This window comes from Cannabis sativa, chromosome 8 (assembly GCF_029168945.1).
Source record: "Cannabis sativa cultivar Pink pepper isolate KNU-18-1 chromosome 8, ASM2916894v1, whole genome shotgun sequence".
In the NCBI taxonomy this organism is placed as follows: domain Eukaryota; kingdom Viridiplantae; phylum Streptophyta; class Magnoliopsida; order Rosales; family Cannabaceae; genus Cannabis; species Cannabis sativa.
Window position 1 is genome coordinate 42,114,715 of NC_083608.1, and position 14,933 is coordinate 42,129,647.

Consider the following 14,933-nt stretch of genomic DNA (forward strand, 5'->3'; position numbering starts at 1 on the left):
AAAATCTTTAAATAAAAATAGAATAGATTCTTAAAAAAAAAAAATTATTATATTTTTATTAGGCTAATTAGGATTTTTGTCCCCTCAACTTTGACATGTACCAAATCATGCCCCTGAATTTTTAAGGCCATTGAAAATGCCCCTGAACTATTGAGATTGTTGGATTTAAGGATTTTTGTCTAATTTTATTCAATTTTACTATTTCAATGATTGTTTATGTACTAAATCATGTTCCCCAGACTTTGATATATACCAAATCATGCCCTTCGAACTTTGACATGCACTAAATTATGTCCCCTGAACTTTCATCCATGTTAGATTTTTTTACTAAAATTAGAAAAAAGTCCTTAAATTGAACAATCTCAATAGTTCAGGGGGCATTTTCAATGACCTTAAAAGTTCAGGGGCATAATTTGGTACATGTCAAAGTTCAGGGGGCAAAAATTCTAATTAGTCTTTTTATTATAATATTATATTAAATTTATAATAGATTGTAATTATAATTACATTAATTTTTTTTTTTATAATGAGAATAACTTTATACAATGTAATAACTATTACAAATATAATGTAATGAATTACAAAACTTAAAAAAGAAAAACAACAATTTTCATAATATTTTTTTAAAATAAATAAATAAAATAAGAAAAGAATTGAAAAGTACCATAGATATTATGTGATTTTCTTTTAATTAACAGATAAAATTTTGCGAAATTTATTTGTGGTTTATATTGATTTTGATATGAGGTGGAACACGTGGAGATCAGTCATTGTTCGGTCGTTTCGTTTTCAGTATTTTTCTATTTAATTTTTTTTTTTTCGTTTGGAGAAGATATCATTTTCCTGGAAAGTAGAAGAAAGAAAGTAAATATACGCATTAATTAATTTACTCTGAAAATTCAAAACGTGTCCCTACTACTCCCAGTACTGCACCATTATAATTATTGTTATTATTTTTTGTATAAATGAGATATTTCTTTTTATTTCAGTCTAATAAGTAAGAAACTAATAAATAAATAAATAAAAAAAAGACTTTGAAAGAAGCTAAACTAAATAAAAAAGACTCGATTTATTTATGTATATAAATTGTGGCAGTGGTCCCGAAATACTACGTACGATTACGAAGTAGTATTTTTTATGTTTTCCACTCTTGATGATTTTATATTAGGCTCTTCTTAAATGTTTTTAAACAGCGGGAATAAATAATTTGCATGAAACACGTTGGTCGCTGACACTTGTAGTATATAAATTAGTGTGAGTTGAAGAGTTTTATTTGGAGAGTTTTATAGTGAGAGAAGAAAAACTAGAGATAGAGAGAGAGAGAAAGAGAAGTTAATTAAAATGGTTCGAACACCATGTTGTGACCAGAATGGAATGAAGAAGGGTACATGGACACCTGAAGAGGATAGGAAACTTGTGGCTTATGTCACTAGGTATGGTTGCTGGAACTGGCGCCAACTTCCCAAGTTTGCAGGTACAAAACCACCACTTTTTCACTATTTATACACACACACATATATATGGATCTTATCTAATATTATTATTAACTTACAAAATTAATTGGGTTTGTGAATCTTTTGTTGATGATCAGGTCTGAAAAGATGTGGGAAGAGTTGCCGGTTGCGTTGGATGAATTATCTGAGGCCAAATGTAAAGAGAGGAAACTATACACATGAAGAAGAGGAAACCATTACCAGGCTACATGCCTCTCTTGGGAACAAGTCAGTACTACTATTTTCTCATAAACTATATTTATATTAATAATATATAGAAATTTTATTAATTAAATATGATTAATACTAAATTATTTAACTTCTCGAAGATAATAATTGGTCTCACATACCATAGCAAGACTTTTTATAAAATAAATATATGCTTAATTTGTCCTACCTTCTAATTATTAAGAAGTAATAATTTAACTATAATATATTTATATTTTCCAGATGGTCTGCAATAGCTGCCGAATTACCCGGAAGAACTGACAATGAGGTTAAGAACTATTGGCATACTAATCTGAAGAAGCGCCAAAAGCAAAACTCTTCATCGGTCGAAATAAGTCAATTAGAGAAATCATCATCAAATAGCACAGCCAGTATAATTACTACAGATAATTGTTTGAGTCCTAATAATGTGGATGATTATTATAGTTCCGAAATCCAAGAAGTGTTAATGGAGCCAAATAACAACAACAATAATAATAGCAATGAGGCGATGAAGATGATTATGAGTAGTAATAGTACTAGTAGAAGTAGTCAGTTGGAAACAGTTGTCAATAAAAACAATATTAATAACGTACACTCGCCATTGTCACCTCAACCGTCCTCATCGGGCAGTGAAATCTCAACTACGACAACCGACACTAGTACTAGTACAAGCAGAGCTAGTACTGATAATAATAATAATAATGCCACTACTGAAACCACCACAAATTATAGTACTAATTACTTCGTTGGGGACTTATCTTATAATTTTAATGACCTCTTTGAAGATGATCAAGCCTTTCAACACGAGTTGTTCAGTGATAGCTTTTGGACGGAGCCATTTTTGGCTGACCATAATTCTTACATCCCAACTACTACTACTCATGATCATGATTATCTTATTACTAATGCTAATTCCTTAATGGATAGCGATGATCTTTTGTCTCCTACCTTGGATAACATCCTCTTGTTTACCTCTAATTCTAGTACTAGTACAGCTGGTTATTTTTACGAAGAAAATCTAGTAGGATTATTGTGATTTTTTACGAATATTGTTTATATAAATATGATTATGTATCCATGCATCTTTTGTAAGATATATGCATAGAAACTTAGCTAAATTAATATAATACAGGATTTAATTAGTTACTTAGCATTCAGTTTCCGAACATTATTTTTTTGTTTTGCTAAATCAGGAGATGAATTATATTGCAACAAAACTTCTTTTACAACTTATTATCGATCAGCAACATTTTCATGGCTATATCTTCTATACAATTCTCCTACAACCATTCGATATCCTTTACTTTCATTTTCTTAGGCAATATTATAGACATTCTACTTTTGATATATCTTCATTTATTTGCTACAATGTATGCTTACGGGTATTGTACACTACAAGAAAATTATATCTCGACGGTCTAGAGAGCCCCCGTAATAGAACTATCTCGACGGTTATTGAACGCTGAGGAACTGACCCTCGAGATAGGGTGTGTCAACTTCACATGGTTTGAGCAATTTCGATACCTGGAACTGCCGAGATAGATACTAATCTCGACACTTTGAAACCACCGAAATATTAGGTCAATTACGGGGGAGAAAATATAATTTTTTTTTTTAAAATTTGTCCCTGCGCGCATTGATAGTATTGATTATTTGGATGTATTCTCAATATATACAAAGAAAAGTAGTACAATATTATCTAATAAAATTTATTATACATAGTAAATAGTAAGTATATATACATATACAATTAGTTTTAAATATAAATCTATATAACTAAGATTATAATTGCTATAGTAAAAAATAAAATAGAAAAACTATGCTCGCAAATACTCATTACAGTAGTTGATTCATTTTTTACATACATATATAGTCATGTTAATCTCATTCATTGTATAGTCTTACCATTATACTGCAATATAAGTGTAAAACAATTTTAAACTTTACGCTAGTTTTCTTGATAATTCAAAATTTATCAAATTTAAAATAATGTATTAAAATAAAGAAAAAAAAAATTACCTTGAGCAGAGACAATATAAGGAGGGGTTCTCGCAATATTATATTCCGTAGATTTTTGTATTTTGATTTTTTTAGTTGTAAAACAGAGAAAAACAGAAATGGAAAAATGACTTTTATTGATCAAAGAGTTTTGTACAATCGGTTGCTTTGTATAGAGCTCACAATAACAAACAACTAACAACCTGAATATAACAGACAAAACTAACTTCTAACTTCCTAACTAACTCAATACACAACACCTTATAACAAATTAATCTTGATACTCCCCCTTAAGGTGGATTGTATATATTGTGAATTTCTATCTTGTCTTTGAGAATTTCGAATTGGTTAGGAAGTAAGGCCTATGTGCATATGTCTGCAATTTGCTCTTTCCTGGTAGTGTGAACAGTTTTCACAACCCCCTCTTGGACCTTTTCCCTCGCGAGATGGCAATCAATTTCTATGTGTTTAGTTCTCTCGTGAAAGACAGGATTACAATCAATTTGTTGGGCTGCTTTATTGTCACAATGTCACAAGGCAGGTCCAATGTGATCAATGCTTAATTCTTTCAACAGAGATGTCAACCATATAAGCTTGCATGTGGTATTTGACACTACTCTGTATTCAGCTTCAGTTGAAGACCTTGAGATAGTATGTTGCTATTTTACTTTTCCATGACACTAAAGATCTCCCAAGGAATACACAAAACCCAGTTGTGGACCTTCTTGTGTCAACAGATGCTGCCCAATCAGCATTGGTGTAGGCCACAAGTTGGATTTTCGAATCAAATGGGTAGAAGAGCCCTTGTCCAGGTGTCCTTTTGATGTATTGTAAGGCTCTTAATGTTGCATCCATGTGATTAGTTCTAGGACTAACAAAGAATTGGCTTAATTTGTTCACTGTGTAAGCAAGGTCAGGCCTAGTTATAGTGAGCTATTGGAGCTTTCCAATAATTATCCTATAGAGTTTAGGATCAACAAGTTTTTCCTCTCCATCTTGGCTTAGCTTTAGATTAACTTCCATGGGAGTATTAGCAACCTTTGCATCCCAATTGTCCTAAGTCTTCAAGAAGTTGAAGAGCATAGTGTCTTTGGGATAAAAATATTCCTTGATTGGTTCTAGCAATTTCAATGCCAAGAAAATATCTCAGTTCACCAAGGTCCTTTAGCTTGAATCTCTTATTCAAGATTTCTTTTAAATTCTTTACTGTTGTTATATTGTTACTTGCCAAGATGACATCATCAACATAAACAAGAAGAATGATGATGCTTGATTCTTTCCTTTGAATGGAACAAGGAATGGTTTGATGCTGAATGCTTGAAACCTTATTAAATCAAGGTTGTAAAGAACTTTTCAAACCATTGTCTAAAGGCTTGCTTTAGACCATAAAGGGATTTCTTTAACTTGCATATATCATTAGGTGGTAGATCCCCCTTAGGACTATACCTTGGAGGAAAAGTCATAAAAACTTCTTCATTCAAATCTCCATGGAGAAAAGCATTGTTGACATCAAGTTGATGTAAACACCAACCTTGAATAGCAGCAAGAGCAAGGATAAGCTTGACAGAAACAAGCTTAGTAACAAGGGCAAAAGTTTCATTGTAGTCAATCCCCTCTTGTTGATTATATCCCTTGGCAATAAGACTTGCCTTGAACCTTTCAATTGAACCATCAACATTGTACTTAATCTTGTATACCCACTTATAACATATAACATGTTGACCAGCAGGCAAACTAACCACAATCCAAGTACCATTATCTTCAAGAGCAGCAATTTCAATATCCATAGCATTATCCCAAACTAGAATGCCTCGAGGTTGATGAAAAAATTCTGGCTCAAAGTGACTTGAAATGGCTAGCACAGTAGCTCGAAACCTTGGGGACAGTCTGCTATAGTCAATAATTTTGGAGATAGGATGAGATGTGGAAGACTTTGGTACATGAGATTGCACACTGTTAGTAGAAAGAAAACAATGGTAAGAAGGCTTATGAATCTGTCTAGTAGATCAAGTGGTAACAACAGGTTCATTCATAGGGATGATGTCAGGTTCAATGATGGGATATTAAGGTGTTGATTGTGGACAAGTAGGTTCTGTACGTATGAGTGGAAATAACAGGTTAAGGAGTGGAGATGGGAATGACAGGTTGAGGAGAAAGTGTTTCTGTGGAAGGATCAGCTACAGGTGTAGCAAAAAAAGAATTAGTTGGGTGATGTTGAGAAGCATCAGCAGGGAAAAAATCAAACAAATCAGGGGAAACAGAACCATGTTGCACAAAAGGAAAAATGTGCTCATGAAAAATAACATCCCTAGAATAGAACATTTTGTGTGTGTTAAGGTCTAGAAGTTTGTAGGCTTTCATCCCCATAGGATAGCCCATAAAGACACAAGGAGTGGCTCTTGGAGCAAACTTAGACCTAGCAACCCCTAAAGTAGAGGCATAAGAAAGGCATCCAAATGCCTTTAAATGTTCATAACTAGGAAGCTTGCCTTTAAGAACTTCAAAAGGGGATTTGTGCTTAAGATAAGGGAAAGAGTTCTATTAATTATGAAATAGGCAGCTGTGTTGATGCAATATCCCCAATATGGTAGAGGGATATAAGATTGAAACAACAAGGCCCTAACAACATTTAACAAGTGCTGATACTTTCTTTCCATAACAGAATTTTGTTGTGGCCTTTGCACACATGAGTGGTAATGCATGATGCCTAAGAAAGAAAACAAGGCAGGAAATTAGAGTTCTTTTACATTATCAGATCTAATGCCTTTAACTTGAGCATTTTATTGTGTTTTAACAAGTTGCAGAAAAGATGGGATGGCTGTTTGTGCATCTGATTTATTTTTTATGAGATGGATCCATGTATACCTAGAGCAATCATCAACTATGGTAATGAAATATCTAACCCCTCAATAGTGTAAGGCCCCCAAATATCAATATGAAGTAATTCAAAACAATGCTGAGATATGTTGTGATTGCTAACAAAAGGTAACTTCCTTTATTTGGCAAAATGACAAATAGAGCAATGAAAATTAGAGCAAGAAGAATTTTAAAATTGTAAAGCTTTATTCAATGAATGGTTCTTTACATAAGAAGCATGACCAAGTCTATAGTGCCACAAATTTTCATTACTTATTTTCAAATTAGAAATGGAACAAACAATAGGAGGTTTAGGTTCAGACAAGTAGTATAGATTCCCAACTCTTTCACCCATCTCAATCACTTGATTCTTGGTGAAATCCCGGATCAAACACTTGTTAGGAAGAAACAAGAATGAATAATTAGCTGAATCAGACAAAGCACAAACAAATATCAAGTTATGTTGGAAATCAAGTACACATAAGAAATTTTCAAGAATGATGCTAGAGACTTTAACAGTTCCAACAAAGGAAACTCTAGTACTAACACCATTTGGTCAGCCAACTCAGGTAATCTTATTGTTTTCCTGGACAGAATGAAATAAAGATGGATTGGAGCACACATGATGTGTGGCTCCAGTATCAATTATCCAATTAGATTTAGGAACAAGAGATGCCACACCAGAAATGTTAGACACAATTGGTTGTTTTAACTGTTGAGGCTGCACCGAGTTTTCTTGCAGCTTCTGTGCTAACATAGCCATTAATTTTTGACGATAAGCAGCTAGATCATGCTGGTCAGTTGTGATTTTATTGCTGTCATGCCTGCAGTATAGTTGGCCGATGATCTCCCTTGCTGGTTTCCTGGTTTACCAGGTATTTCTCTTTAGAACCTTCCATATAGCTTGTGTCTAGGGTGATACCCATGAATCTTGTTGCATTTTGCAATTATGTGTCCAGGAACACCACAACGGGAACAAATAGGCCGATTGTCACCTTTATTATCTGGTCGATTGTTTCCACAATTGGCTTAAGCATTGCCAGCAAATTGTCCTGTGTTATCCCTGGACTGTTGGTTATTTTCAGCTTGAGGTATAACAATACCTCTTTGTTTCTCCTCTTGAATTATGCTGGCATAGGCTTTGTTTACATTGGGAAGTGAATCTTGAAGTAAGATCTGAGATCTGGCATTTAGGTAGGACTCATTCAAGCCAATGAGAAACTCAAGCACTTAATTATCTTCATCTTGATACTCTTGAATGATCTTCATTGCTCCATAAGTGCAAACTGGTTGTGGTTTGTACTCTTGTAGCAGATCCCATAAACCCTTGAGTTTAGTGTAATACGAAGTCACATCACTAGAACCTTGGGTCAATATCTGCATCGATCTTTTTACTTCAAAAATTCTAGGAGCATTCTTTTTATGAAACCTTTCCATGCTATTACATCAAATTTAGGAGTCATAATTTCTTATCATCTTCCTCAGGAGCTGGTAGTCTTCCATCGACGAATTTATTTATTTTCTTGCTGATAGTGCGACCATCATCGACCTTCGATATGAACTGAAATTGTTTGCACCAGTGAGAATCTTTGGTACCAAAGATGAAGAGGCACTGTCAGCACTGGAAAGAAAAATAAGGACTCCGTGGATCATTAGCTTGAAACTTATTATTTTCTTCAAAAACACCAAACCGATTTGAATCTTCAGCAGCTTCATTGCTCCTGGTACATGTCTGAGTTCTTCCTCCTTGCGCCATGGAAACCATAAAGAGAAGAAACAAAGAAGAACAAGAAGAAGCAAAAGCAGATGAGCTCAACAATTTATTGGCTCTGATACCATTTTAGTTGTAAAACAAAGAAAAACCAGAGAAATGGAAAAATAAATTTCATTGATCAAAGAGTTCATTACAATCGGTTGCTTTATATACAGCTCACACCAGTAACAAACAACTAACAACTTGAATATACTAGACAAAACTAACTTGTAACATCCTAACTAACTCAATACATAACACCTTATAACAAACTAATCTTGATAGATTTGTGAAAATAGACTAATTTAAACTTGCAACAAATGACCGCAACACCAAATATTAAACCAGAAAATTAGAGCCATAATTGCATATAGACTGTGTTTCGATGTTTTGGCAGCCAAAAGGTACTACAATAATACTTACTATAGACACAATATTTATATGTTCTTTATTAATTGCTACCACTTATTGTAGAGGTAGAAAACATCTAATTCAATCTAATTGAACCGAATCGATCAAATTCAATCCAATTTTTTGTAATTGGATATCCAATTACAATTGAATTGAATTGGATGCTAAATGTTGGATTCTAATTGGATTGTATCAGTTATCATGGATGTCAATTTCAAAATCCAATTAAAAACAGATCCAATCCAATTACATTTATATATGTTAAAAATTTATTTATATAACAAAAAATAAAAAAAAAATATAATATATATCAATTATATTTTTATTGGATTTTTTTGTGTTAAACTTGTAACAGTTGGTTGTTTTGTGTATTTATTTTCATGATGTTTTGACTTATTTTATTATTTAAAAATGTTGTTGTTTTAATTATTTGAAACTTTTAGTTGCATTACATTGTAATGATGATGTGTTTATGGAATATTATACTTAAATAAATGGTGATATTTAATTTTTATGTATTTTTCTTCATATTTTTATGTTAATTAATATTTAAATTTAGGTGTGTAATTGGATATCCAATTAAAAAACTTATCCAATCCAATTAGTAATTGGATTGGATGAGATTAGATTTTGAGATCTAATTAGACTGGATCAGTTGAGGAGAAAAATATTAGATTGGATCGGATACACACCCCTAACACATTGTATATATATTTTTTCTGTGTGGCTGTCGCGTTCTTGAGAGATTGTTATTTCTTCCCTTTTTGGGAAAGTAGGGATAATAATGATTATAGGAAAATATAAAGCTATTAGATTATCTCTAGTTGGAAGATATAAATATTGTGTTATATTTAACACAAAAAAAATATAATTTTATGATATATTTATATTAATTTTTAATATTATGCTCAATACACAATTATAAAATTAGATGCAAAATTTAATGTTTAGTTAATTTTTTGTAAAAAAAAAAAAAAGAAAAAAGAAATTATATAAAAAAGTAATAACTTTAATTAGTATTAATTTTATTATGTAAAATAATAATAAAAAAAATATAAATTATCCATTATTTAATGTTATAAATAATTACACTAATAAACTAATAAAAATAATATAAAAGTAGATAAAAAATAGTGCATTTATAGTGATCATAGTAAATGTTGTGGTAATATTTGCTAGAGAATTGCTAAAATGTATTATTGGTGCTTAGTATATTTTTCTGTGTTATACTATTATTGGTGTAATTAGGTATCAAGTTTAAGAAAATAGTTTTTATAGAATATTGCTAACTAATCGTAAGATACCACCTATAGAAGGTGTTAGACACTACTAGTATCCAACACCAATGCTCTTTAGTTTTGTATTACTTATTTGCAAGTATTAATGGTGTCTAGTATTATCATAAGGTGATAAGCTAACAATATTCTATAATAATTGTTAAATTAAATCATGTAGACTTGATAATTAATTTTACCAATAACAATATAACATTTTAAATGATGCTAGTTATAACCGATAATCAATCCTTTTCAATATTATTATTTTGACAAGCATCTCCAATGGGAATGCTTTAATGAATGACATTTTTTATCTTTTTTTTTTCTTTTTAATTATTATATTATTATAAAGTAAAAAAAAATTAATTATTTTATATATATTAAAGAATATGATATTTTTATATTTTCTTTTATTATTTTGTTATAAAATAAAAAAATATAATTATTTAATATATATTAAATAGGAGAATTACCCTATATATTATTATTTTAATTTTTTTTTTAATTTACCGTTTGTGTTTCTAAAGTGGTTGTAGCGCTAGTTGCAATAAGAGTTTCTATACGATTTTTTATTACAATTTAAGTTACAGCGTTAGTTGCAATTGGGATTTCTATATAGAATTTCGTAAACATGCAAAAAAAAAAAAAAAAACTATTTTGAAGTGTAAAAGTAAAAAATGTCCTATTAAATAATAACATAATATTAATTTAATAATTAGAATAAAAAATGTGGAAAATGATAAAGTTGCTACATTATAGATGCTTAAAACCATTTGATTTTTATCTGAATATAACTATAAATAGAAAAATAATTTATAGCTTTCGTCTTTTCAGTGTTAACGATTGCGTTGGAAAATTGGAAGTATAAATTTGACTTAAACCGGTTTAATGTGACATCTGACTAGATTTTTCATTTCCCAACTAAAAACTTGTGGTTCGTAGGGCTTAGTTACTTTGTTTTATTAATGAGAGTATAAAAATGTGGTTCGTCTTTTTTCTTTCTTTTTTTTTTGATAAATGTGTGGTTCATCTTTAATTGATGACCCAATTATTGATTTTGAGCATTAGTGTTTTGAAATTTGAAGTATGTATAAACCATAGCGTGTGATTGAGAAATGCTAGTGGACACTAGTAGTGTTTAGCACTAGGAATGGCAAATTGGGGATTTTTCGCGGTTCGAGTCGGGGCCCCGATCCGATGGGGCAGCCCCGCCCCGGTACAATCGAATATCTAATCGGGTTTTCGCCCCGCCCCGCCCCGCCCCGGTCAGATTTTTTCGGATCGGGGCTGACCCGCCCCATTTGCCACCTCAATTTCAGCGTATGCTTATGTATAATACCAGCCCTATTGAGGTAACATCATCACAACTTAAATTAATTAAAATATACATATTACATAATATAATATCAGTAATAATTTGGAGCAGATAGTTGTACATGTATTATATACTTTAGAAAATTATCAGATAAAAAAACTAATACATCATTGTATATACGATTTGTCAATTTGTACCAAAAAATCCTGACCAAAAAAAGTTTGCACCTAAAATGTGTCGAGCATATCACCTTTTGAATATTACCATTTAAAAACAAAATCATGATTTGACCCAATAATTAAAGATAAATTAACAAAATATATGTTATAGCCTATAGTGAATTTTGTTGCATGCAATGTATTACTAAATATCTATATAAAGCCAACATATTCTTTTTTTTCTATCGATTTACATGGTGAAAAGTAATTTTTAAATTTACTCGGTTAGTAAAAAAAGTTTATTAAGGAATATAAAAAAAAAAAATAAGAGAATATATATTTTTATTAAAAAAAAAACTCTTAATGTTAAATTTGATAAATTTTAAAATAATTATAAAATATAATTAAATACTTTAATTGATTCAATAAAATTTCTTATAAAATTTTAAGAAAATATTTTTCTCTTAACTTATAAAGTCACTTATAATATAAAATTTGAAGAAGTAAATTTGAAGAAAAAAAAAAAAAAAAAAAAAAAAATCGGGTCAAACCCGACCCAATCGGGCCTGCCTGGGTCAGACCCAATTAATTGTTTAAGGTAATCGGGGCGGGGCGGGGCGGGGCAATAGCTTGTCGGGGCGGGGCGGGTCAGAAGCGGGGCGGGGCAGACCCGCCCCATTTGCCATTCCTATTTAGCACCCTCTTATGTGTCAATATTGCTATTAGTTTGACTAAGTATCGGGTTCCATATAATTTAACAAAATAGTTTTTAGGGAGTATCGCTAGCCAATCGCTACGCGACATGTCGAGAAGGTACTAGACACCACTGGTGCCTAATAGCAATACTCAGCGTGATTATGTGAGAATTGTTTTGAGGTATTATTGGTGTCTAGTATTATTTTTAGTGTAATTTAATATTGAGTTTCATATAATTCAAAAAAAATAATTTTTTATGAAATATCGTTAACTAATCGTGAAACGCTATCTATAAAAAGTAATAGACACCACTAATACTTAATAGTAATGCTCTGATTCTTTCGTAATCACCCTTGTATGAGAAAGTACTTTTTTAAAAGTGTCAAAAAAACACACTACATGATTTGAAAAGGTAATTTTTTTTTCTCTCTTTAATATTATTTTTGGTACTCTTATTTCTAAAAATACTTCAAGAGTAAGAACACTTCAAATTTACTACATGGACATACATATTATTATTTAATATATTATTTATTTTGACTTCAGTAAAACAAAAATAGAAAAAGAAATGAGTATATCTTCAATGCCAAATTTTGCTATCAATATTACTCTTTAGTTTGACACTCAGTTAGCTTTTTCCTAAACATTATAACATTACCAAACATTCTCTACATGCTTCACCATTGGAGTCTCAATCTATTAATTGAGCAGGTTAAAAATAAGTAGAACCCAATTTAACCCGACTAGTATCATTTTTTTTAGTTTTGTACTTTTCAATTTTTATTATAACATAAAGAATAATATATAATACAATTACAAAAAAAAAACCCCTAATGACCTGAGCTCTCACACTCTCTCTCTAATGGTTAATGTGTTCAAATTTCATTTATTTTGAAAAAAATACCTTAGGTCAGTTTGGACGGGTTAACTGACCAAACTGACCAAGCCATCGATCGGGTCACTATTTTTTTAAATTGAGCGGGTTGCACTTAGAATTTTACAACTCGATATAAATTGACTTGTTATCCGCATTTTCGACAAGGGACACGTGGACTCCAAGTTAGCATCTAAAGCCTACTAGTGGGCCCAGCAAGACCTTCCAGGAAAGCATATCTTCGTTCCTCGCTCAGATGAGCTTCTGCCAAGGATTTCCTGTACATGGAAGCGGTCCCATGCAGTACCGCATTTTCAAAAGGCACACAACGTGTTCTCAGAAGCCTAGCGTAGTTTTCCTTTATATCAAATCGCATAGAATAAGGAATTAACTCTTCTTAAATCTTGGCCAGAAGATGATATCAAGCTAAAAGAAGAAACTACCTAAAATGAAGATCATGTTGTTATCCACACTTCTAACATTGGACATGTGGACTCCAGGCCAGCCACACCAGGAGCCATCAGTGGGACCCTCAGCAAATATAAAACTGGCCAAGCTCATCTAGATATGTCCTTCTTGGAATGTACCTTAGTTCCGCACTCGTAGAGTCTTCCGTCCTCAACAAGTCGTACCCGAAAGACATCTCTGGTACCATGAGACCGGAGAGGCAAGACAGTGTGTTCCCAGAACACCCTTCCAAATTCCCTTTATATAGCTGCACACAAATAAGAAAACTCCAAATTTTAGATCACAACAGAGTATCGTATCAAGATTAAAGGGGAAACTTCCTAATATTATGCAATTAATTAAGATTAATTGCCCACAATCAGTGTACATGGGGTTGACCAGATCAATCCAAATCCAATCTGCCTAGTTAGTAGATCGTCTTCTCCATGGGTTAGCCTTCATGAGAAAGCCCATGAGAATTGTTTACTAACTCCCCAGTAGAGGGAAAGGGAAAACATACTGTAATTCTCAAACTACTATAATGAATCCTATAGATTAAGGGTTGAACTCTCTTGCAAACTTTGCTCAGGAAAGTTTGAGGACATACATTCTGTGTATTTCCTTAGACATTTACAAGCAAAAGACTTACTGAATCATAATGACTCGTGGACTAAGAATAGTTAATGTCCCAACCACGTTAAAAATTGTTTGTCTCATTTTATACTTTCTCTTTTGATTATTTATTCTTCGGTTCTTTTTATTTTTATTCTATTTTCAAAAATCTCGGTAAATATTTTGGTGCTTTCATTGAGAGTTGAAGAAAAGAGTGAGACCACTTGTAGATTATGTCCGAGTAATCATGGCCCTCACCATAACCAAATATGGCCTTCGTTCACTAGTCCTAGAGCCAGAGCTGGAGATTCTAGTTACCCTCAAGAGGTGACTAGTCGTCAAAAAAGTCGTCGAGACGAAGATCAGAATCGAGATGATCCCATCATTGAGGATGCAAAACCTGGAGAAAGTAGTTATGAGGATGCTGAGGAGAAGAGCCAGTCTGATGAGTAAGACCCTGTGGTCATCATGGCGCGACAACTTCAACTGCTGAAAGTAGGTTAACTCGGCAGGATCAATTCAATGAGTTGCTACTCAGTAAGATGACCAAAATGGAGGTTGTGACCACTGCCCTAACAAAACTATCTCCTGACGTGCTAGCTCCTCCAACAACAGACGCACCTGAGAAATCAAATCCAAAGGATCCTGAAACTTTAGGCGTCCACAAAGACAAAGGCAAAGAATCACTGCGGAAGAACCAAAGAAAGCTCCTTCTGCAAAATAGCCTAAAAAGTCTAAAGCTGTTGACTAACCTCAACAGAAGAGGAAAGGAAACCACGTCTAAGGGCACGGTGACCAAACCAATTCTAGAGGCAGAGTCCCGCAGAAATACA

At 32.3% G+C, this 14,933-nt stretch overlaps 1 protein-coding gene across 1 annotated transcript; it reads left to right on the top strand.

The window, feature by feature from the left end:
• The first annotated feature begins 1,245 nt into the window (after nucleotides 1-1,245).
• Nucleotides 1,246-2,856, top strand: LOC115698810 (transcription factor MYB14). The gene is made up of 3 exons (XM_030625997.2): nucleotides 1,246-1,474; nucleotides 1,592-1,721; nucleotides 1,944-2,856. The coding sequence occupies exons 1-3, from the start codon at nucleotides 1,342-1,344 to the stop codon at nucleotides 2,737-2,739; spliced, it is 1,059 nt and encodes a 352-aa protein (XP_030481857.1). The 5' UTR covers nucleotides 1,246-1,341; the 3' UTR covers nucleotides 2,740-2,856.
• Nucleotides 2,857-14,933: the final 12,077 nt, after the last annotated feature.